Source organism: Cyprinus carpio, chromosome A21, assembly GCF_018340385.1.
Source record: "Cyprinus carpio isolate SPL01 chromosome A21, ASM1834038v1, whole genome shotgun sequence".
Classification (NCBI taxonomy): domain Eukaryota; kingdom Metazoa; phylum Chordata; class Actinopteri; order Cypriniformes; family Cyprinidae; genus Cyprinus; species Cyprinus carpio.
Window position 1 is genome coordinate 16,453,357 of NC_056592.1, and position 25,433 is coordinate 16,478,789.

Here is a 25,433-nt window from a genome sequence, read left to right on the forward strand (position 1 = left end):
GAGTTGAGGTGGCTTGGCCTATTTGTGCTCATACTTAAGTTGTAAGGGGTTAGCAGTGAATTGGGGAGTGTGCACTGGATGAGTTAGCTTTATTCAGACTGTACCATTAGTGTACTTAGAGAGCTTATTCTCTAAGTCACAGATTCGTTTCTCCTGAGAGAGAACTGTGGCCTTCAGATTTTGAATCTCCTCAACAAGCTTCTCCAACAACTGAGGCTAGATTTAGAAAGAGATTGAGAGAAAGCAAAGGAGAAGATGGCAGTTGGAAAGAGGAAATAGAAGAGAGAAGCATATTGACAGTAGAAGGAGGATGAATAGGAGCAAAAAAAAGAGGGAAAAAAGCAAAAGAGAAAGTCAAGGACAGGCTTAATTTGGAAACGAAAATAAATTTCTACCTCCAATTAACACAAATCAAAATAAAAAAAATGGTTTCAGATTCAGATTACACTTCCATTTATACACTTACACTGTGGTTTCCACAATTCAATTCTTCAAAGTACCAAATTTCAAACAATATTTAGTACAAGAGTCACAAGGTGTCACCAACTGATTCAGTGAGTTATTTTGTGATAGTGTGATAGAGTTATTTTGACTGTTTCATTAAAAAGAACCAGTTCATTTAAGTTGTTTTCTTATGATTTGAACTGATACACTGTATGTTTTTTGTTCCATGGACAATGTATTAAAAGACATAAAGTTTCAGCTTAAACATTCATCTGCCGTAGCATTATAGATTAAAAACCACAGAAAACATTGTTAGGGTATATTGTTATAATGTTCCAATGTATTTTCATAAAAAAATATATATATATTGTTTTTAAATGAACCCGAATCTGAATAAAATTCCCAGCCCTATTTGCTTCTTGAGAAATGTCAGAAAAGGAGGTGATGCAGGAGCAAAAGCTATGAAAGAGGATAAGCAACATATTCTACTTACGGGCAAACTACTTCCATCTATGACAGACATGCTTCTACGTGTTGCAGGTCTGGTGTCTAGAACATTCTTCTTGGCCACCTTTAGCTCTCTACTCTTTGGAGGAACATAGCCATCCCTCATGGACACTAATATGGGGTCTGCGTCTCGTCCATCCATCCATTCTTCAGGTTCCAGAGCTGGCTCTGGTCCTGCTGTGTCTGGGTACAGATCATCCTGGAACAGGTCAGACTGGCATCATAGCAAAAGAAAGAAATATGTAACTGGATGAACAGATTTTACATTCTTCATCATCATATAATCAACTTTTGGTTTCCAATACTTCAGTTTTGTTGGATTTGTGTTCATAGTGGTTCAAGATTGAAATAACCCTCAACAAAGAGTATGTGCTTACCTTTCTGGGTACTGTCATCATAATAGGCTCACACTTTCTTTCATGGAGTTTATATAATCTATATGAGGAATAATAAAAGTTTCAGCAATGCTCAATGTGAATGTTTAGAATAACATATACTGGTGAATTGTGCACAATAAGACACAAAATGAGTACTGAGAAAGTAAAAGGATCCATTTTGATTTCTTGTAGAGAAAAGTCCTTTCAAAAACAAGAAAATGTTTGAAAAGACGACAATGACACCAACTTCTATACTTTCCCTCGAAAAAAGTACATTGATTAAAAGTATGAGGAAGTTAAGATATTTCATTTTTTCAAGGCTACATATACAGGTCCTTCTCAAAAAATTAGCATATTGTGAAAAAGTTAATTATTTTCCAAAATGTAATGATAAAAATTAAACTTTCATATCTTTTAGATTCATTGCACACCAACTGAAATATTTCAGGTCTTTTATTGTTTTAATACTGATGATTTTGGCATACAGCTCATGAAAACCCAAAATTCCTATCTCAAAAAATTAGCATATTTCATCCGACCAATAAAAGAAAAGTGTTTTTAAATACAAAAAAGTCAACCTTCAAATAATTATGTTCAGTTATGCACTCAATACTTGGTCGGGAATCCTTTTGCAGAAATGACTGCTTCAATGCGGCGTGGCATGGAGGCAATCAGCCTGTGGCACTGCTGAGGTGTTATGGAGGCCCAGGATGCTTCGATAGCGGCCTTAAGCTCATCCAGAGTGTTGGGTCTTGCGTCTCTCAACTTTCTCTTCACAATATCCCACAGATTCTCTATGGGGTTCAAGTCAGGAGAGTTGGCAGGCCAATTGAGCACAGTAATACCATTTACCAGTGGTTTTGGCACTGTGAGCAGGTGCCAGGTCGTGCTGAAAAACGAAATCTTCATCTCCATAAAGCTTTTCAGCAGATGGAAGCATGAAGTGCTCCAAAATCTCCTGATAGCTAGCTGCATTGACCCTGCCCTTGATAAAACACAGTGGACCAACACCAGCAGCTGACATGGCACCCCAAACCATCACTGACTGTGGGTACTTGACACTGGACTTCAGGCATTTTTGCATTTCCTTCTCCCCAGTCTTCCTCCAGACTCTGGCATCTTGATTTCCGAATGACATGCAAAATTTGCTTTCATCCGAAAAAAGTACTTTGGACCACTGAGCAACAGTCCAGTGCTGCTTCTCTGTAGCCCATTTCCTGCACACGCCTGTGCACGGTGGCTCTGGATGTTTACTCTACTCCAGACTCAGTCCACTGCTTCCGCATGTCCCCCAAGGTCTGGAATCGGTCCTTCTCCACAATCTTCCTCAGGGTCCGGTCACCTCTTCTCGTGCAGCGTTTTTTGCCACACTTTTTCCTTCCCACAGACTTCCCACTGAGGTGCCTTGATACAGCACTCTGGGAACAGCCTATTCGTTCAGAAATTTATTTCTGTGTCTTACCCTCTCGCTTGAGGGTGTCAATGATGGCCTTCTGGACAGCAGTCAGGTCGGCAGTCTTACCCATGATTGCGGTTTTGAGTAATGAACCAGGCTGGGAGTTTTTAAAAGCCTCAGGAATCTTTTGCAGGTGTTTAGAGTTAATTAGTTGATTCAGATGATTAGGTTAATAGCTCGTTTAGAGAACCTTTTCATGATATGCTAATTTTTTGAGATTTCATGAGCTGTATGCCAAAATCATCAGTATTAAAACAATAAAAGAAATGAAATATTTCAGTTGGTGTGCAATGAATCTAAAATATATGAAAGTTTAATTTTTATCATTACATTATGGAAAATAATGAACTTTTTCACAATATGCTAATTTTTTGAGAAGGACCTGTATTTGATAAAAAAAAACTGTGAAATAGTATTACAATTAAAAATAACTGTTTTCTGTTTAAATGTAGTATAAAATGTATATATAGTTTAAAATGTAATTTATTCCTTTAATGGCAAAGCGGATTTTTCATTACTCCAGTCGTCAGTGTCACATGATCATTTGGAAATCATTCTAATATGCTGATTTGATGCTTAAAAAAATTTCTCATTATCCATACTGAAAATATTTGTGCTGCTTAATATTTTTGTGGAAACTTTTTTTTTTCTTCAGGATTCTTTGATGAATAGAAAGCTCCACAGAACAGTATTTATTTGAAACACAAATCTTTTGTAACATTACAATTATCTGTCACTTTTCATCAATTTAATGTGTCCCTGCTAAATAAAAGTACAAATAAATCTCACTGACCCCATGGTATTTCTTTACACCACATTTTAAAAGTAACTAACACATATCCAAATTAACCAGTATAACCATGCAAATCTGACCTGGCAATCTCACACTTGCTGACATCCACTCCTCTCTTGGGCATGAAGCCCATTCCTCTCTGTGGCTCCTTGCTACTGAATGTGCTGATGTAATGCACATAGGGAGGCTCCTCTGTGATCTCAAAATATCGAATACTGCTGTCACCCTGTGGAGACATGGAAACAAATTAACAGCACCAGCCTGAGTACGATAGCAAATGGAGATGAAACATGGAGTCATACCTTGCCGCTGAGATACACAATGTTAGTGTCTGGATCATAAAAAGGCAATAAAACTCCATTACTTGTGTCCAACTCCAATAGTGCTATGGGCTCTTCAAAATTAGTCTAAACGATGACAGAAATGAACACTGTCAGATATTAAAAAGAAAAAAACCAAAGAAAAAAAAAACATAAAAAAATATAAAAAAAAAAAAAAAAAAAAACAAAAAAAACAAATATTAAATAAACCTAAAACAGATAAATGAACATTTTGTCACCATTTAATCACCCTCATAAATATTCCAAACACATAAAACTGGTTAATTGAGACACAAATTAAGGTATTTCAATGTAACCTGAGAGATTATTTTCTGTCCACTGAAAGTCCAGGTAATCAAAACTTAGAATATCCAAAAAGGCCGCAAAGGCATTATAAAAGTAAATGTTTTAAAGAGATATGATCACATATGGAAAACAACAAGCTCAAACATGTATGTGTTACACAGGAGAACCAGTGAGGTTTGATCTATCATTTGAGACACACACAAGCTTCCATGTTTACCTTATTTTATGTGCTGTTTATATTTACATTTAGTCATTTAGCAGACGCTTTTATCCAAAGCGACTTAAAAATGAGGACAATGGAAGCAATCAAAAACAACAAAAGAGCAATGATATATAAGTGCTATAACAAGTCTCAGTTAGCCTAAACACAGTATACGTAGCAAGGGCTTTTAAATAATATAATAAATAAAAAGAAAACAGATAGAATAGAAAAAGAATAGAGCAAGCTAGTGTTAGAGGTATTTTTTATAATTGTATAATAAATTAAAAGAAAATAGATAGAATACAAAAAGATTAAAAATGTAGTTAGATTTTTTTTTTTTTTTTTTTTTTTTTTTAAATAGAATTAGAATAGTGAGTGAAAAAGTTAGAGGGTCAAATAAAGATGGAAGATATGTGTTTTAAGCCGATTCTTAAAGATGGCTAAGGACTCAGCTGCTCGGATTGAGTTGGGCAGGTCATTCCACCAGGAGGGAACATTTAATTTAAAAGTCCGTAAAAGTGACTTTGTGCTTCTTTGGGATGGCACAATCAAGCGATGTTCACTTGCAGAACGCAAGCTTCTAGAGGGCACATAAGTCTGAAGTAATGAATTTAGGTAAAGGGGTGCAGAGCCAGTGGTGGTTTTGTATGCAAACATCAATGCCTTGAATTTTATGCGAGCAGCTATTGGTAGCTAGTGCAAATTGATAAACAGAGGTATGACATGTATTCTTTTCGGCTCATTAAAAATTAATCTTGCTGCCGCGTTCTGGATTAATTGTAAAGGCTTGATAGAACTGGCTGGAAGACCTGCCAAGAGAGCGTTGCAATAGTCTAGCCCGGACAGAACAAGAGCTTGAACAAGGAGTTGTGCAGCATGTTCGGAAAGAAAGGGCCTGATCTTCTTAATGTTGAATAAAGCAAATCTGCAGGAACGGACAGTTTTAGCATTGTGGTCTGAGAAAGTTAGCTGATCATCAATCATAACTCCAAGGTTTCTGGCTGTTTTTGAAGGAGTTATGGTTGATGTGCCTAACTTGATGGTGAAATTGTGATGAAACGATGGGTTTGCTGGAACCACAAGCAGTTCTGTCTTGGCAAGGTTGAGTTGAAGGTGATGGTCCTTCATCCAGCAAGAAATGTCTGTTAGACAAGCTGAGATGCGATCAGCTACCCATGGATCATCAGGATGGAATGAGAGGTAGAGTTGAGTGTCATCAGCATAGCAATGGTATGAAAAGCCATGTTTCTGAATGACAGAACCTAATGATGCTATGTAGACAGAGAAGAGAAGTGGTCCAAGAACTGAGCCCTGAGGCACCCCAGTAGTTAGATGTTGCGACTTGGACACCTCACCTCTCCAAGATACTTTGAAGGACCTATCTGATAGGTAAGACTCAAACCACTGGAGTGCGGTTCCTGAGATGCCCTTTGTCAGTAGGGTTGACAGGAGGATCTGGTGGTTAACAGTGTCAAAAGCAGCAGATAGATCAAGCAAGAGAAGTATTGAAGATTTGGATTCCGCTCTTGCCAGTCTTAGGGCTTCAACAACTGAGAGCAAGGCAGTCTCAGTTGAATGTCCACTTCTGAAGCCAGATTGGTTGCTGTCAAGGAGGTTGTTCTGTGTGAGAAAGGTAGAGACTTGGTTGAATACAGCTCGTTCAAGTGTTTTTGCAGTGAAAGGAAGAAGGGAAACTGGTCTGTAGTTCTCTAAAAGAGATGGGTTGAGGGTGGGTTTTTTAAGGAGTGGAGTTATACAAGCCTGTCTAAATGATGAGGGGAAAACACCTGTATGAAGGGATGTGTTAATGATGTGAGTGAATGCAGGTACAACTGCAGGAGAAATGGCTTGAAGGAGATGAGATGGAATAGGATCAAGTGGACAAGTAGTAGGATGATTAGAAAGGATGAGTTTGGAGACTACTGCCTCAGAGAGTGAAGAGAAGGATGTGAATGAGTGTATGTTTGTTTGTGAGATGTGCTTGATGGATTGTGGTGTGGAAAATAGTGCACTGATGTTTTTAATTTTATTAATGAAAAAAGTGGCAAAGTCGTCAGCTATTAGAGATGAAGCAGGAGGGGGAGGAGGAGGACAAAGGAGTGAGGAAAATGTTTTAAAAAGCATGCAAGAGTTAGACGAATTGTTAAGTTTGTTATGGTAGTATGTCTTTTTAGCAGTGGAGACATTAGCAGAAAAGGAAGAGAGGAGTGACTGATACACATTAAGGTCAGTAGTATTTTTGGATTTGCGCCACAACCTTTCAGCAGCTCTAAGCTTAGAACGGTGTTCGTGTAGAACATCAGATAACAAAAGGGCTGAAGGGGTGGTACGGGCTGGCCTTGAAGACAAGGGGCAAACAGTGTCTAAACAAGATGTAAGAGTGGAGCAGAAAGTATCAGTAGCACTGTTAGCATCAAAAGATGCTAACAGTTTAGGGGAAGGAAGCGAAGATGAAACCATTGCAGATAGCCGGGAGGGTGAGAGTGAGCGTAGGTTACGTCGAAAGATGACATGTGGAGGGGTAAATGATGTGTCAGGAACCATCTTGAGGTTAAGAGTGAGGAGGAAGTGATCCGAGGTGTGCAGTGGAGTAACCAGTACATGATCAGTGGAGCAGTGTCGTGTGTAAATAAGGTCCAGTTGGTTGCCTGATTTGTGAGTAGCAGTAGTTGACACTCGGTTGAGATCAAAAGAGGCAAGCAGAGTGTGGAAGTCAGCAGATAGAGGTTTATCTAGGTGGATGTTGAAATCTCCAAGCATAACTAGGGGAGTACCATCCTCAGAAAAGGTTGAGAGCAGCACATCTAATTCATCCAAAAAGTTACCTAGTGGTCCTGGGGGTCGATAGACAACTACAAAATGTATTTTAAGAGGGTAGGTAACTAACAGAATGAGATTCAAAGGAACTGTTGATACCCAAAGATGGTAAAGGATTAAATTTCCAATCATTAGAGATGAGCAGACCAGTACCTCCACCTCTTCCAGTCAAACGGGGGGAGTGGGAAAATGAGAAATTATTAGAGAGGGCTGCAGGTGTAGCAGTGTCCTCTGGTTTGATCCAGGTCTCTGTCAGGGCCATGAGATTTAACTTTGAATGACTTATAATAGAAGTAATGAAATCGGCTTTGTTTATAACAGACTGGCAATTCCAGAGACCAATAGAAAAAGATAGTGTATTAGCAGACATAGGCAGAGTGTGCAGGTTGTTAGGATTGCGTTGCCTACATTGTGTGATGCGTGGTTTGCGAGTAGTAGTGATAGTAGGGATCTGGAAACACATAGTAAGAATTAGTTATACAAACTGAAACAGAAGTGAAACAAGTAGAAGGAAAAAGGAGTAATCAAAACAATACTTATATCCCTTGCCGGTCTCCCTACCCGGTGGAGTCACACGGTAGAGTCGATGGTCTTTACACTCTTCGGTCTTCACACGAGGAGGGCTTAACAGCAGGGCTGCCGCGACCGCTGCCGCGGTTTACTAACCTTTTTTGTATACCCGTCAGACAAAACGGAAATTGAATTCAGCTGAACACACTTTACTGTTTATCACAACAAAGGTCTAAGCAAGCGCACGAAAATGACAACGTATGCGATAAAGTACGAGAACAAACGCAGCACGTCTCAAAACGGTAAACAAACAAGTGTTTCCTAGCAACGACAACCTGCGCTAAACACTAATGAGACAAGAAATAAATACACTTATGATCTGCTTTTAACTTCCGCTGATTTAACTGCTTCTCTCAAAGGGTATTTCTGTACACTGTCTTTTGCTAGCGCTTGAACACACTTTACTGTTTATCACAACAAAGGTCTAAGCAAGCGCACGACACTGACAACGTATGCGATAGAGTACGAGACCAAACGCAGCACGTCTCAACATTATATATATGTGATATATAATATAATATATATATATATATATATAATATATAATATAATATATTATTTATATGTGAATAAAATCTTATAAAGATATCATATCTCTTCTTAAGTCTTGGATTAAACTGCTCAATTCATACATATTAATTTTATAATGATATGTAATGTTTTATTATTTTATAATGGATCTTCAAAGTTTCGGGTACCTGGACCTTCAGTGTAGAGACAGAAATTTCTCAGGTTTTACTAAATATATTTTAATTTGTGTCGAAGATTAGCCAAAGCAAACTAGGTATGGAATAGCATGAAGGTAAGTAAATGAACTATCCTTTTCATTTTGCTCCATTACCGGATCCCACAGGCCAAGCTCTCTCTGACTCATCCTGGTGAAACCTGTTGTGAAAATGTTGCCCTCTTTGGTAAAAATGGCTCTCATTGGCCGGATACCCTCATGTGGGCACAGTCTTTCCTACAGAAGAAAACAATGTCCATAATGTCCAAGTTTACCAACAGCCTTGAGGTTTTTCTTCTTTTCTCTACTTTAATACCTACCGCCACCACCTCGTTTTTCCGGGGATCGCACACACGAAGGCGACGGTCCTTGCAAGTGGTACAAAACAGGCTACCGTTGTAGTTCCAGCTGACGTTATAGATGAGATCAGGATGGTCATCCATTGTCATCAAGGGTTCTCCAGTGCCCACATTCCAGATGATGATCAGATTATCACCGCCTGAGACAAAAGCACACTGAATGGAAACCATCTGCATGGTGGGACAAGGACTTTCCACTGCTTTTAATTTATTTCCAATGCAATTAAGTATTCTTATTGTTATACAACACATTTAATGTAAGAAGTTGGTGTCAATTGTACTGATCATTACCTGCAGTGAGGAGTATGTTGCGGGCAGTAGGATGCCATTTAATGATGCCCACACGTTTAGAGTGACCCTCCAGCACCACAATGGGCTCACTGATGGGACGAGAGGGAGTGTGGTCAGGGATCTGCCATACCTAAGTAAACACAATTCTATTATCGAAACGGTTCTCACCTGGAGTGCCTCAACAAACTTCCAAGAATTCAATATTTTATTATAATCATTTTAATATTTTTTAGATCATCCTGCAACCTGGATTACAAAAATATATTTGTATTTTTTAACATAATTACTAAAAAAAATTTATAAACATAAAATAAATATTGTAAAGACATACAGACATGTTCATCTGCTTTAAACATGTTAGATTGTAGAAAAATCCCACACACGACTCAAACTTCATCAAGCCTGAGGATGGCTGATTGACCACAATGTTGCTTATAAACTTTTGTATTGATGCTAGTTGTATATATTGCAAATTCTTTTTTTGTTTACATTTTTCTGAAGTAACATAATACGGTAATTAAACAAGAATAATCAATTAGCCAAGAAAACCTTTGGTGTAGAAACAATTTTCCAATAATCTTTGTTTCATTTACAACTTCAAACCCAATTTTTTTTTTTTTTTTTTTTTACAGTGTACAAATTAAACTGTCGGGGTATACCTATATATTGGCTTGAAGATAAGTAGTATCATTCCTTTGGTATCCAGTGAGCACAGCAGCAATGCCAGCACAGATGACAGCTGCAATTAACCTCCTGTAACAGCAGTGCATGCAGAGCATGCCATTCACATTTGTAATGTAATGTAATGTAATGAAATAGCAGTAATAGCATCCATCCATATATTATAATCTGCATATTGTCTAGCTAAACTCTGGGGAAATGCATCCCACATCCATTTTCAATAGATTACATAATACTTTCAGCATTTATACTCAGATTTAAAATGTATGAATGTATGTAACTTTGATTTTATTTATTTTTATCTAATACAATGACATTTATACACAGAATTAAAACTAAATTACCCAAAAACTTCAAGAGTTCACTGAAAACAAAATTACTCATGCATGAGGACACGCACAATGACTCATCCCTATAGACAACTCAGACCCATCATTCCTTGTTTGTCATTACCACTGGCTCATTTGTGAGCAGGTTTCTGGCCAAGAGTGCTCTTCTAATATGTGTTTATAAATACCAGACCTGTCCCATGCCCAAACCGTTAACTCCAGTCATCACCCTTCATATTAAAACTATTGTCTGTCACTGTGATCTTTCCCTCCAGTGTGAGTAGGTATATATGGAGACATGCTTCATTTGTTAGCAAAAAATGCAACTGAAACATGTCCATGACTACAAGGCTAGCGGCTGGCAGGCAGTGGAGATGTTTATGAATGTCTGTCATGATGATTACCATAGCAGTGGTGTCTTCAGAGCAGCTGGCCAGGATATTGTCATTGTGAGGACACCAGTCAATGTCCAGAACAGGCCCTGAGTGTCCAACCACTAGAGGGTAATTTTTGTCCACTCGACCCACCTATAGCATAATAAAACAAGGAAAAAATGTTAATGTTAAGCACTGAGACACATATAAAGTCAGTATATGGTCTTAATATATATTTGGGGTCAGTAAGACTTTTTAATCTTAGTCTCTTATGTTCACCAAGGCTGCATTTATTTGATACAGTAAATACAGTATAAAAACTAATATTGTAAAACATTTTATTCTATTCTATTTTAAAATGTAATTTATTCCTCTAATGATATCGTTGAATTTTCAGCAGCCACTCCAGTCTTCAGTGTCACACGATCCTTCAGAAATCATTCAAATGTGCTAATCTGACGATCAAGAAATATTTCTTATTATCATAAATATTGAAAACAGTTGCTTAACTTTTTTTAAACAACTATACTTTTTTCAGGATTCCTTGAATAATAGAAAGCCCAAAAGAACAGTATTTTTTTCTTAAAAAAAAAAAAAATTGTAAGTTGCTAAATAAAAAATATATATATAACGGTAATTGATCTATCATTTTTTGTCGTCTTTTTAGCTGTATGCACATTTGCCATGCGGCCCTGTCACCGAATAATTTCCCCCTTAATAGAAATCAACATTTTCTGTAACTTCTTTTAATGTTAATTTTTTGTGTGTGTCTGTTGAAATGGTGTGAGCACGTGTTGGTTCTGTGTTCAGCTGCTCCTCCTCCAGTCATTCTCTTCCTCATCCTCCTTGTGGGTATTTATAACCCTGTGATGAGGCGTTGAAAAGGGAGTTTTTCTTTTGGCCCGCCTGAGACTGAGTACATGGCTAGCTGAGTATTTATAGCGTATCTTTCCAGGCCTGCTGATATATGCTCATTACTCAGCAGAGGCTATACTAAAAGGGCTTTAACTGATGATGGACCCTTAGAGAATCAAGACAAACTCACAAAAAAAAAAAAAAGATTCAATAATGTGATTCACTGCTGTGGATCAATATATTACCCTTGACTTTGATTCCACAAAGGTCACACATGCATTAGCAACAACAAGAAGTAATTTAAGATACTTTTTAATGTCAAACTCAGTATTTCTATAGTTTCTAATGTGGAAGACCTGTTTGACTGTGTAACCTACATCAAATTCATAGAAAAACTTTATATAGTAGTCCCAAATGTAGCTATTTGAATGCTTAAACTACATTTAAAAATACCAAATAACAAAAATATCAGACCAAGTGGCATTTATTATAAAGAAAGATAGCACACTCACACTTTTCAAGCAAAATGATACACACAATAAGTAGCTTACTATTTATAATTCATTCAAAACTCTTTGTCGAAAATTTAGAGAGTCTTTGGTTGTCAAATATCTGTTCATCTGTAAATATGATAAACTACACCTGTGGGAACAATCGCTAAAATGACCTTAGGCCCAATTGAGAGGAATTTCTAAAAAGAAAAAATTAAACTGGACAAAAAAAAAAAGAAAAGAAAAGTGTGCCATTTGTTGAAAAAGCTGTAATCTAATGACATTTAGGCATTTTAAGTGTCTAAAGACTTTTTTAAACAACCTTATCTGTGAAATGCATTTATTTTAAATATTTTTTGTATTATTATACATTTCTTTACTGTATTTTTTTTTATCAATTTGATCATCTTACTGACCTGAAACTTTTGAATAATATATGTATACATTTTGTAATCTGAATACTTTATCCCATATTTGACATTTACCAAGGAAGTACTTTTATTTGGTCCTGTTCTTTAGTTCAGCTCATTTTTTTACCTCAAATTTTACAGAAATTGAAGGCTGTGTTCATCAAATTCAACTATTCAAGCCTGTTACCAAAATATATATTAAAAAAAAAAAAAAATTAATGCATGAGAAATAACTACTCATTATACTGTATTTGAATCTAACCTATATATTATGTGAAATAACGAAAAGAAAGAATATATGAACCTATATGATGACATACTGGTGATATGATCTTCAAGAACTTTCTTAGAGATCTGATGTTGTAAAACATGCTTACTATTTTCATAGTTCCATATGTGAAAAAATTTCCATTGGTTTGCCGATACTGCAAATGCAAGCTGCTAAGTAACAGATAAGAAGAGATGGCAATGCATGATGGGGATTACATCAACTCAAAAACGCTTACTTATCATCTCTAAACTCAGCTTCGGTATGTCACAGAAGAAGATTCAGACAACACATGCAAGTTGTGTACCCTGTTTCCATGGGGTTCAAAACTTTGCCTCTATGAGGGTGAAATGGAAGCCCTGTGGGGGATGGGCACCCTTAACATGAGCCACGGCTAAGGCTCTTGAACAAACATACCCATAAATATAGCCCCATGAAGATGAAAGAATAGACAACGGTTGTATGGTTGTACATTTTTCAGTAGTTTTCTCCTCAAGCCACTCACCTTTGAGAGATGCAGAACCAGAAAAGCCCCGCCTCCACTGGACTCCACTATAACTGCCAGAAACTTTGGGTTAACTGCACAGAAGGAACTGTCCCATGTGACTTTGGAAACCCGGATATCATCATAACTTTGATCCGTTTTCACTGCTTGCCCAAATACATGTCGGAACTTACTCTGGCGCACAATGCTGCGACTCATGGCTGTGAAAAACAGAGACACATATTGAATGTTTATAAAATAGCCTAAATAATACCATTGAATGATCTAATATAAAACAAAACAAATAAAATTAAAAAATTATTTAATTATTTGGTGTACAGTACACAGTACACGCTGCTTAGTAATCACTATCAAACTGTTAAATATATATTAAATGTATATATTAAATGAAGATTTGATTGCAACTGGCTTAATAATGTATAATTCAATTGTAATTATTGATCATTTGTTAAAAAACTTATTTGTTAATGAAACTTAAAATATAAAATATTGCTTTACATTAAAATCACATAGATAAGAAATATTTTCTGCTATACATTACTAACAAAAAATTAATAACAATACTGGCCTGTTTAAAGTTTTAAATACGCATCTTTATATTACGATTCATTCATTCATTCAATGCTATACATATTATGAGGATTGTTATAATTATTAATAACGATTATCATAATTTTAAAAAATATGATGAGGAAATATGATGGTGACCTGTCATAAACATATTAATGTACATTGTAAAGTAATTATATTTCCTTAAAATCCTTATTTTTTTCCCAGTTGTCATTTGAGAGAGAATTATTTGTCAAAGCAACAGATGATTGTCATAAACAAACAGACACACAATCTGCATAATCAACACAAAAGCACCCTAAATATCTCCTATTGAACAATAGAGAACACAAGCCATGGCTGGACAAGAGCTTAAAAACATTTGAGAGATCAGGAGAGTTGTAGCATGGACTGAATGATAACGCTGTCAACTTAAGCAATTAGAAATGAGCCACAGGGTTGAGATCATATGTGAGCACCACCTTCCTGAGGTTAATATAAAGTTAATATAAAGGATTTACAGAACAAAAAAAAACAATGCTGAGTTAAGAAAGTAAAAGTAAACTTATAATATGATTTGCTTTCGTGTTAATCACCCTAGAATGAAAGGTCTTTGTGACATTATTGGTGCTCTGCAGTGATACAGTGATTTTAAGACAAATCCTACATAGACTCTGACATAACAGAACATTGCTATCCAACAAAAACAATGACATTATTGGTGCTCTGCAGTGATACAGCGAACATAATTAACAATACTGATATCATCTGATACATCACAAATTTAAGGACTAGAAATAGCCATTTTTAATTTATATTAATCAGAACAGGTATCATCTGAGTCAGCAATTTGGCTGTTTTTAATTAAAATGTAAATAATAAGTATGTAAATTAAGAATCATAATAAGTAGTAAGAAAAAAAAACGTTTTAAAAATTTACATTTAATAAAACAACCAAATTAACAACAACAATCCATCCACGTAAACAACAAAAAACATCATTACTTGTACTTGCCTTTAATTTAAACATGCACAAGTTGTAGAATTTTAACTAATTTACAGCAGACGATCTCAAAGCCTGAGAGACATTCTGGATCGATCCCCACTGCACAAATTTGTGAAATCACAATAAACAGTTATTATTCACTTTAAACTAACAATGCAATTGACACAGATACTACACCACATTGGTAGAGTTGTTAACCCCCATTCAGATTGCAGTATCTTAAAACCACACAACAGTTTGTCCCATGTGAGAAGGCCCCCCTCACTGTCTTCAGACACGTTCACTTTCCTAATATAGTCACCTCTGTCCCCTCAAGACTCTACCCCTCCATACCCTCACAAAACAACATAATTAAAAAATAAAAAACCAACATAAACAAAATATACCAATTCTAACCAATAAACCCCACATTCTTCTCAACACGCTCCGCGCACATCTGGCCTTTAATTATAGATATTCCTACGGCAACTCAATGAACGAGCAGAACGTGCTGCACCATACATTATGATGATGTCACAGCCTATTCTTAACAATAACAAAACAGAACTTTACAAAAACTATACAACGCGCGTGTCGTCACAATGCAGCATTCTATGATGAGGAACTACGTAACTGTCAATCAAATTAATCACTTACCGCTGTTTTGAAAACATAACATAAAACTTCAAATCTTCCCCCCACCTCAATAAAGACTTAATAATCCTCCCCACACTGCGCTCTATTGTTAGAAGTGTCTCGTTTATTCCAGGTCACAAACTTGGTAAAGTGAGTTCCTCCTCACTAGTCGTTCCTGAACATCGAGGGAGAAGAGAGAGAAATTGGTTGACGGTTTTGGGGGGCTGGGGGTGACATGGTGTACATGTATGGCAAGCCATTTTAACAAATAACCCTCACGAATAAGTATTAGTATCTAAAATATATACTAGTAAGTAGTCCAATAGTGACTAGCATCTACCTTTAAATGTACAATACTTATAAGATTACATTCTATCACTTATTCTAATAGTGGCTAGCATCATTCAACTAGTCACTTCTATGTATTATATACTAGTACTTATTCCTTAGCTTCTAGTATCTAATAAGTACTGTGTGCAATAAACTCTAGCAACTATTTGAATATTACAGTAACTAATCAGTAACAGTAAATGAGTAGTTAGTGAAGTGGTTATTTTTGTTGTAACTGAGTTAACAATGTACAAGACAAACAATGCAACATTACAATACAATCAAAGTGTTTTATGTAACTTTTTTTGACTGTACTAATGCATAAAAATACCACAATATGTTTGCAGATATTCAGAAACATGCTAAGTTCATATACTTGTTTCTCCAAAAAACAATGTTACAGCCAGTTATTCTACTTTGCAATGTGCATTCCATTTTGGAATGTTTGTTTTGGTCTGTGTGATTCTGCACACCGAGGTCTGCTTTCTGTACAGAAAATATCAGATCTTGGGATGCCAATCAAGTCAAGTCAAGTCAAGTCACCTTTATTTATATAGCGCTTTATACAAAACAGATTGTGTCAAAGCAACTGAACAACATTAATTAGGAAAAAAGTGTGTCAATAATGCAAAATGACAGTTAAAGGCAGTTCATCATTGAATTCAGTGATGTCATCATTCAGCTCAGTTCAGTTTAAATAGTATCTGTGCAATAATTTGCAATCAAGTCAATGATATCACTGTAAATGAAGTGTCCCCAACTAAGCAAGCCAGAGGCGATAGCGGCAAGGAACCAAAACTCCATCGGTGACAGAAAGGAGAAAAAAACCTTGAGAGAAACCAGGCTCAGTCGGGGGCAGAAGAACCACCCTTTCCCGACGAAACCAGCAGTTCAAATCCAGGCTGCAGCAAAGTCAGATTGTGCAGAAGAATCATCTGTTTCCTGTGGTCTTGTCCCGGTGGTCGTCTGAGACAAGGTCTTTACAGTTGATCTGTATCTGGGGCTCATCTAGTTGTTCTGGTCTCCGCTGTCTTTCAGGGCTGTAGAGATCTCTTCTAGGTGCTGATCCACCATCTGGGCTGGATACGTACTGGATCCGGGTGACTGCAGTGACCATCTGATCTGGATACACACTGGATCTGGTGGCTACGGTGACCTCAAAATAAGAGAGAAACAGACTAATATTAGCGTAGATGCCATTTTTCTAACGATGTTGCAAGTACATAGGGTGTTATGGGAAGTGTTCCTGGTTCCGGTTTACCTAATTAATGCAGCCTAAAATCCTTTAACGGATTTGGATATAAGAAGCGTATTAGTGTGTTATTTGTAAACCAGGTTAAAGAGATAGGTCTTTAATCTAGATTTAAACTGCAAGAGTGTGTCTGCCTCCCGAACAGTGTTAGGTAGGTTATTCCAGAGTTTAGGCGCTAAATAGGAAAAGGATCTGCTGTCCGCAGTTGACTTTGATATTCTAGGCATTATCAAATTGCCAGAGTTTTGAGAACGCAGTGGATGTGGAGGCCTGTAATGCAAAAAGAGCTCCTTCAAATACTGAGGTGCTAAACCACTCAGGGATTTATAAGTAATAAGCAAGATTTTAAAATCTATACAATGTTTAACAGGTAGCCAGTGCAGTGTTGACAGAACCGCGCTAATGTGGTCATACTTCCTGGATCTAGTAAGAACTCTAGCTGCTGCATTTTAGACTAGCTGGGGTTTGTTTATTAAGCGTGCAGAACAACCACCCAATAAAGCATTACAATAATCTAACTTTGAGGTCATAAATGCATGGATTAACATTTCTGCATTTGACATTCAGAGCATAAAGTAGGTCATAATTTAGATATATTTTTGAGATGGAAAAATGCAGTTTTACAAATGCTAGAAAACTTGGCTTTCTAAGGAAAGATTGCTATCAAATAGAACACCTAGGTTCCTAACTGATGATGAAAAATTAACATAAAAACCAACAAATCATGAACAATCCACTATTTTACAACAACTATGCATTCCATTACCTATAATTAACACCTCTGTTTTTTCAGAATTTAGTAGTAAGAAATTACTCGTCATCCAGTTTTTTATATCGACTATGCATTTCGTTAGTTTTTAAAATTGGTATGTTTTGCCGGGCTGCAAAGAAATTTAGAGCTGACTATCATCATCATAACAGTGAAAGCTAACACCATGTTTCCTGATGATATCTCCCAAGGGTAACATGTAAAGTGTGAAGAGTAACAGCCCTAGTACTGAGTCTTGAGGTACTCCATACTGCACTTGTGATCGATATGATACCTCTTCATTCACTGCTACAAATTGATGGCGGACATATAGGTACGATTTAAACCATGCTAATGCACTTCCATTAATACCAACAAAGTTTTCTAGTCTATGCAAAAGAATGTTGTGGTCAAAAGTGTCAAACGCAGCGCTATGATCCAATAGCACTAATAGAGAGATGCAACCACGATCAGATGATAAGAGCAGGTCATTTGTAACTCTAAGGAGAGCAGTCTCAGTACTATGATACGGTCTAAATCCTGACTGGAAATCCTCACAAATACCATTTTTTTCTAAGAAGGAATATAATTGTGAGTATACTTCCTTTTCTAGTATCTTGGACAGAAAAGGGAGATTCGAGATTGGTCTGTAATTAACTTGTTCTTTGGGGTCATGTTGTGGTCTTTTGATGAGAGGCTTAATAACAGCCAGTTTGAAGGTTTTGGGAACATATCCTAATGACAATGAGGAATTAATAATAGTCAAAAGAGGATCTATGGCTTCTGGAAGCACCTCTTTTAGGAGCTTAGATGGAATAGGGTCTAACATACATGTTGTTGGTTTAGATGATTTAACAAGTTTATACAATTCTTCCTCTCCTATAGTAGAGAATGAGTGGAACTGTTCCTCATGGGGTCTGATGCGATACTGTAGCTGACGGCTGCATGGTTACAATTTTATCTCTAATAGTATCGATCTTAGAAGTAAAGTAGTTCATAAAGTCATTACTGCTATGCTGTTGGGAAATCTCAACACTTGTTGATGCTTTATTTTTCGTTTAATTTAGCCACTGTATTGAATAAATACCTGGGGCTATGTTTGTTTTCTTCTAAAAGAGACGAAAAGTAATCAGATCTAGCAGTTTTTAATGCTTTTCTGTAGGATAGGTTACTTTCCCGCCAAGCAATACGAAAAACTTCCAGCTGCACTCCATTTTCCAAGCTGCTCTCTTTAGGTGTGAGTGTGCTCATTATACCATGTTGTCAGACTGTTTTCCTTAATCTTCCTTAAGCGTAATGGAGCAACTGAATTAAAAATGCTAGAAAAGAGAGAGTCCATAGTTTCTGTTACATCATCAAGTTGTTCTGAGGTTTTGGATATGCTAAGGAATTGGGATACATCAGGAAGATTAGGAATCAGAATCAATTATTCCTGAGAACCGTGTAATACTTTAATAAATACTTATAACTATATGATTACTAACTAGAAATTAAAATTAATGTTAAATCATAATGTTAAATGTAAAATTGGCTTGCCATAGTGTATGGGCAGGGGTGTCAAGGTGGTCTGGTCTATTTTCGAAATGGCTGTCGGTGTCGGGCTATTTCTCAGGCCGGTGACAGGGCTATAGATTGAAGTGAGAGCACACACCGAGGTCAGGTGGCCGTGAGCAAACAGCATAAGTATAAATATATTGTATATACAATCAATCCTACAGGTAGTCAGGCGATACTTTTGCTGTAGCCCCCTGCCATTTGTTGATACCTTCTGAAGAGTTTGTTGTAGCTTTCATGCAATACTGTACACTGTAAAAAACAGTTTTTTTTTTTTTTTGTAAAAACCATTTTGTCAGGTTTAAGTTAAAATGTCTATCACTACATAATCCTGACTATATTTGGTCTATTATGACTGATCTGATGTGCAGAGATGTTCAACTTTTAAACTTCACTTCAATTTATTTCAACTTAAAGTTTAGCAAGCATCAGTTAAACAAGATCTGTGTCATGAACAGTAAGAACAAGCAATACTTTCAGAGTAATACAGGGTTCCATTTCCTACAGACTGGATCAATAGAGAGTGGACAAACAAGAGCAATCTCTGCCTGACTAAATATTTTAGATTTTAGAGATGAAAATATCGTTTTATATTTTGAAATATATATATTATATTATATATTTATATATATATATATATATATATATATAATATATATACTATACACACTTCCCAAAAAAGTTTTTTTCCAGTCTTACGACAAACAAAGACATATTTCAGTTTTCTTTCTTTTGTCCATTTGAAATTTTCTTTATTTGTCACAGTTTAAGCACAATAGAAAGATTTTTTTCCAGTCTTAAGACAAACAGAAAGACATATTTCAGTTTTCTTTCTTTTTTGCTCTGTACAACATCCTTACTAGCAACTCTAAAAAAAAAAAAAACCTTAAAACAATAATAAAAAGTGACATTAAAATCCCCCCATGTCTCTTTTTTGTTTTTAACAAAACAGAAAATGCTGAAGGAAGTTGAAAACAGACAGAAAGTACAAACACTCATGTTTAAGTATACATATACACATCCACAAAATATACATACACTGAAGCCCATAAAATCTACATTCTACAAGTACCACAGAACTGATCCCATTCTCATTAAACCAACATGCACACACACAATAATCTCATATCTGTAATAATTTTACAAACACAATTACATGTTATTCATTTCTGAATGCATTTAAACATACTCCTCTATGGCTCTCCTACAACCCTTAACACACGCACACACACACTCTCCCCCTCTCTCCCTCACACACACACACACACACACACACACCTCCAGAATCCAATTCAGCAGAGAACATTGTGGTTTTCATTAATAGACTGAAAACGAAAAGGATGAAATGGTAATGTATTACCACAGTATGCAAAGAATGACCCGATAAACACTGTGCAAAAAGTATATCAGTCATAACATTTCATTGTTCTTTAAGAGCAGCAATTGTTTTCTACTCAAATGATGGGTTAGGATAACATGATTCCTATTCTATGGGCCTTCAACCCCACCAAAAACATTCAAATCACATTGTGCTGTAAAATATCCACATTGATTTCCAGTTGGATAAGGTATGAGGTATGCGTGGCAAGTTAAACAGATAGTTTCACCAAAAAATAATTCTGTCATCATTAACCCACCCTCATGTCAACTCAAATCTGTACAAATTTGTTTATTCTGTGGAAAAACAAAACCAAAATGGGGGGGGGGGGCATTTTTCAAAATATCTTCTTCTGTGTTCCACAACAGAAGTCGTCATACAGGTCTGGATAACCAAGAGGGTGAGTAAATGAAGAAAAAAAAGAGAGACATTTTTTCTAAATATCTTCTTTTGTGTTCCATAGAAGAAAAAGTCATACAGGTCTGGATATTTTTGGGTGAACTATCTCTTTAATCACAAACTCACAAAGGCAGGCACAAACACAAACACACGCACACTCACACATACAGAATAAAAATCACATAGTGTGGTAAGGGTCAATGGTCCGTTTCTTCAGCCTCTGCAGGGGATGTGTCCTCCCATATTGTTGGCGCGTTGCCACAGGTATCAAGGCAGAAGCGGGTAACGGGGCGTAACCTGCCTCCTCCTGTGCATTATCCTGCCTCCAACACTGACTGGAGCGTGGGGAGAGTGGCAGTGGCATGGGCACGACATTACAGTCACTATATTCTGCCTCTTCAGTCTCATCATCATTCTTTGCGTGTCCGAGCATATGAGATCCAGAGGAAGAAACAAGAGAGGCAGAAGAGGAAGGGAGAGCAGGAGTGCAATGGGGCAAAATGCATTTCTTTTTTGAGGTATCATCACTACACAAGTGGGAACGTGGCTTATTGGTGGGAGCAGAGAGTAAGGCAGGACTTAAGTCAAGCTCACTCAGGTCAACAGGCGAGAGCTCAAAAGACCCAAGTTTGGCCAACGAGGCTGAGCGCTTCATCATTGAGGGTGGGGTCAGGCCAGCCTGCCGGATCCTAGCCTCCACCTCTTTGGTCCTCTCTCGCGCAGCCCAGCCCTTTCTTTGCTCCCTTCTGGACCACGGTTGGTTGAGCCACCTGTCCGAGCAGCCACTCACCTGCCAGAGGAACGCCCCGAGTTCTTTCAGGGTCTCCCAGGTTTCCCTCATGTCTTTTGGACAGCGTCCCGGTGGACAATCAGAGTCTGTGTAACTCTCCTGCTCAGTGATTCCCTCCAGCTGTAGAACCATGGCCAGAGACGAGCTAGATGAAATGGAATGGCTTCGTCTTGAGTGCGTGAGGCCAGTGTTCATGCGCTCTCCCTCCCTGAGTCGTCTCTCGCACTCTCTTCCAGTTCTGTCCTCATCAGCCGAAAAACTCTCGTCTTTCTCCACCTTGTCCGTGTTGTTCTGAGGCTGGTGATGGCGTGTTGACACAGTGCTTGGATCAGGTGTGAGGTGTGTGTGATATGAGGTCTCCTCAGTTTTCTCTCTGCTGCTGGTGTTGATGGGGGAGCATCGCAAGGGACACACGGGGGACAAGGATGCCAGTGTCACTGACGAGACCTTCTGCTTGATCTTCTGCTCAAGCTCCCTGGTGGCTTGGCGCACGGTGCCCTTTGGCCAGTTGCTTTGCTGGTCTTTCCCATGCTCCAGCTTCTCCTTTTCAGCTTCCGCTGATGTGGCTTGTGTGAACTCCTCTTCTTCACTGCTGCCACTGGAAATATGTTGGCTGGTAGGAGGAGGGGGAGGGGTTACACTGTGCCGTATGGTCTCCTTTTCTGAAACTGTGTTATGGACTGAGACACTGCAGCTCTCCTGTAGCAGAAAAACAGGGACATAGGGTGGTTATTTGTATTTAATATTTACCTTCAATTATTTTGTGATTAAAAGGTGAAGTGTACAATTTGTATGCCTATTGTGGCACAAAGTAAAATTGCAAAACTGTGAGTGGTGCTTGACTGTGCTAAGCTAAGCCTTGATGTGAGGGTATTTGAAAGTTGCCAATAAGTTACTGTGTAATTTCTATGTTACTCTGGGTGGTGGAATAAATTCCTAGATGCGTATAAAAAAAAGCCATGTGACTCTGCGTCAATGAGTCGTGTGACTGAATAGTTCATTCAGAGAATAAAAGAAAACATGTTTATCTGGTTATTTTGAAATGCAGGAGCCAAAGCATGTCAAATAACTACCCTACCAGAAATGAACACAAGACATCTGCTGACTAGAGCTAGCAAGCAGGAAATTCATCAGAGCGTTCTAACCTGCAAGTCATTTATATAATTTTAAATGTATTCATTTATTTGAATATTGTTATTCATTACATAAATTACATTTAATAAAGAGCCACAGTGGCATTTCCAGTGATGCCAACTTCCATTGGCATTGATATTTTGCACTAATTTTCAGAGAAGTGACAAATTTGTTCTCTTGAGCACATTGGATGAAAATGCTGTTTTATTTGTAAACTGTTTTTGCAATGTTTCAATTTTTTTTTCCCATATAGATTAAATTTGTAACTTGCATGAAAAAATAGCTATTGTTAAACTTTTTAGCAAGTCAATATATGATTGCTGTACTTTTAGTTTAAACAGGAACATTAAACTGAAGCAGGAATAAGCATTTTACCATCAAAAAATTACACACTTCACCTTTTACTCTAATTGTGCATGAAAACTGAATGCAACTGGAGCAGAATTATCAGCACCATGACAGATGAATGAGCCCATGCAACATTTCTCATCAACAGTGGGTGGCAGTGTGGGACATGACTTCATTCAAACATGATTATGGTGAAACACAGTATGGGAACTGAACCTGATTTTAATAAAGTTTCACACACACTCACAAAAATCATTACCCCCTCTCCACAATAATAAAAAAATTAAAACAAGACAGATGCATTCAAAGCTTTGTCCAGCTGTCTAAAAAGCATTTCATTCATAGAGGTTTAATTTATTTAATTGAGAATTAACATAAAAGTAAATAAACTATTTATTTATGCATTTCAAAAATTATTTTTTTAAAGGGATAGTTTACCCAAATATGTTTTGGGTAAACTATATCTTTAAGACATTGTTGAAGCGTTGTAGGGTTAAATGGACATTTCACCAAAAATTCTGTCATCATTTACTCACCCTCATGTGGTTCCAAACCTGCATTATTTTAATGTCTTTATTGTTCCACAGAAGAAAGTCATACAGATTTGGAATGACATGAGAGTGAATAAATGATGAAATTATCAATCCCTATTAGGGAAGTTTCCAAAACTACACCAAGACTGCACGTTCCCACAATTTTTTAATACCCTCTTGCCTTTTTCTGTTCCTCCTCTTTGATAGGGTTGTCAGGAAGTAGCTGTTTGGTTTCTATACTTGGGCTTTTGTCCCGTGGTGTCTGCTGCACTGCCTGCTCAGAAGTCCCACGGATCTGACCCTCTTGAGAAAGGCCCTGGAACTTCTCTCTGGCACTGAAGAAGTCAATGCGGTCTGTGCTTAGAGTCAAGGGAGGGGTGGTAGAGAGCCCTGCTCTGTGTAATGTGGCACTGGGGTGGTGGTCTTCATCACTGATGTAACTTAGCCCCACACAGTCCGTGTCCATGTTAGGCACTTGCTGGTTGATATCCTGCAGCCCTGAAGAATCCGGGGTCTGTGTGCATGGCTCAGGAGTCCTACTCCTAACGCTCACAGATGAGAGCACCTTTGGACTTGACTTCTCCAAAGGCACAAGAATGGACACCTCAAGCTGCTCAGACAGACCTTGCTTGGCCTTTGCATCTGAGAGAAGCCTAGGGGACGATGGTGGATTATGTACAACAGTGGGTGGGTGAGGATGACCCAACGGGAAAGTCTCTGCAATAGTCACTGAGATAACATCGGATCTGGCCTCTGGGACCACAGTGGCAGCCCTGGGTCTGGGGAGGGAAGACGTCTCTGTGGGTTCATGGAGGATGTCATCTGGGTTGCCCAGGCCATTGTAAATGTGGATATCTGGCCAGGATGTCGTATCAGGCTCTATCCGCCCCTTAGCCTCAGCAGCACTGGCCGAGTTGGGTGTGAGAGTCTGCAGTAGCTCCTGTATTGAGGGTGACGTCTGGCCAAAGGTCTGGTTGCGGGAATTGGAGCGTCCAAGAGACTGTGCAGCAGTGGCCTTACAGAGCGGCTCAATCACCACCCAAATATCAACACCACAACTTAAACTCCACAAGTTTCCTATTATGTCTCTAAAAACTGAAATGTAAAATAAACAAAACATCCAGGTAGCCCATAAAACTATATTAAGAAAATTTGATTTTAATTATTGAAAGTAATTAAAGTAGAACATGTGGTTCTCAAACTCAATTCCTGGATGGCCACAGCTCTGCACAATTTAGCTCCAACCCTAATCAAAGGCACCTGATTTTAAATCAAGGTTGAAAGTCAGGATAACTAGAAACTTCCAAGCAGGTGACGTGATTCTGGAGCTGGTGTGGAGCTAAACTTGCAGAGCCTGTGGCCCTCCAGGAATTGAGTTGAAGACAACTGAATTAGAGGTTACAATAAGGACCTTGGGTTGCTGATAAAATATTTGATATTACGAAAAACTGGTATTTAATTATTAAAGCATGTAGATAAAGTGATTGTGTGTTGCAATAGCTTTGTGATTCAGTATTTTTTTTTCAAGATAAGCATGTTAATATTTTGGTGGAAAAAAATGCTGTTTTCGAAGCAAAGTAGCTAAATGAATTATTTTACAGTATTGCAGGTTGCTGATAAATTATTTGAGAGTAACTCACAGCAAATTGTTAATTTCATCACCCTATTAACTCTTGTGTGCTAAGAAATACTGACCCAAAGTAACACTTTATTTACAG

General features: G+C 37.6%; 2 protein-coding genes across 2 annotated transcripts in view; both read right to left on the reverse strand.

The window, feature by feature from the left end:
- Positions 1–72: 72 nt before the first annotated feature.
- coro6 (coronin 6) lies at positions 73–13,307 on the reverse strand. The gene is made up of 10 exons (XM_042711066.1): positions 13,080–13,307; positions 10,581–10,703; positions 9,167–9,296; positions 8,837–9,015; positions 8,634–8,753; positions 3,880–3,984; positions 3,658–3,803; positions 1,329–1,386; positions 938–1,165; positions 73–216 (listed from the first exon to the last, which is right to left on the reverse strand). Exons 1-10 carry the CDS (start codon positions 13,275–13,277, stop codon positions 94–96), a joined length of 1,410 nt encoding a protein of 469 aa, XP_042567000.1. The 5' UTR covers positions 13,278–13,307; the 3' UTR covers positions 73–93.
- Positions 13,308–21,005: 7,698 nt separating this feature from the next.
- Positions 21,006–25,433, reverse strand: part of ssh2b (slingshot protein phosphatase 2b) — a 34,727-nt gene continuing 30,299 nt past the window's right edge. The window contains exons 14-15 of the mRNA XM_042711507.1: positions 23,897–24,773; positions 21,006–22,399 (exon numbers count right to left, since the gene is read on the reverse strand). Coding sequence (XP_042567441.1) covers positions 21,089–22,399; positions 23,897–24,773 — 2,188 coding nt within the window. The 3' untranslated portion in view covers positions 21,006–21,088. The remainder of the gene's footprint in view (positions 22,400–23,896; positions 24,774–25,433) is intronic.

Bases quoted from the DNA above. Each gene is read 5' to 3' on its own strand.
- coro6 (XM_042711066.1), bottom strand. From the start codon at position 13,277: ATGAGTCGCAGCATTGTGCGCCAGAGTAAGTTCCGACATGTATTTGGG. The intron at 10,704-13,079 runs GTGAGTGGCTTG...ATTATGCTATAG, and splicing joins TGGTTCTGCATCTCTCAAAG to GTGGGTCGAGTGGACAAAAA. The intron at 9,016-9,166 runs GTAATGATCAGT...CTTTTGTCTCAG, and splicing joins CAACATACTCCTCACTGCAG to GCGGTGATAATCTGATCATC.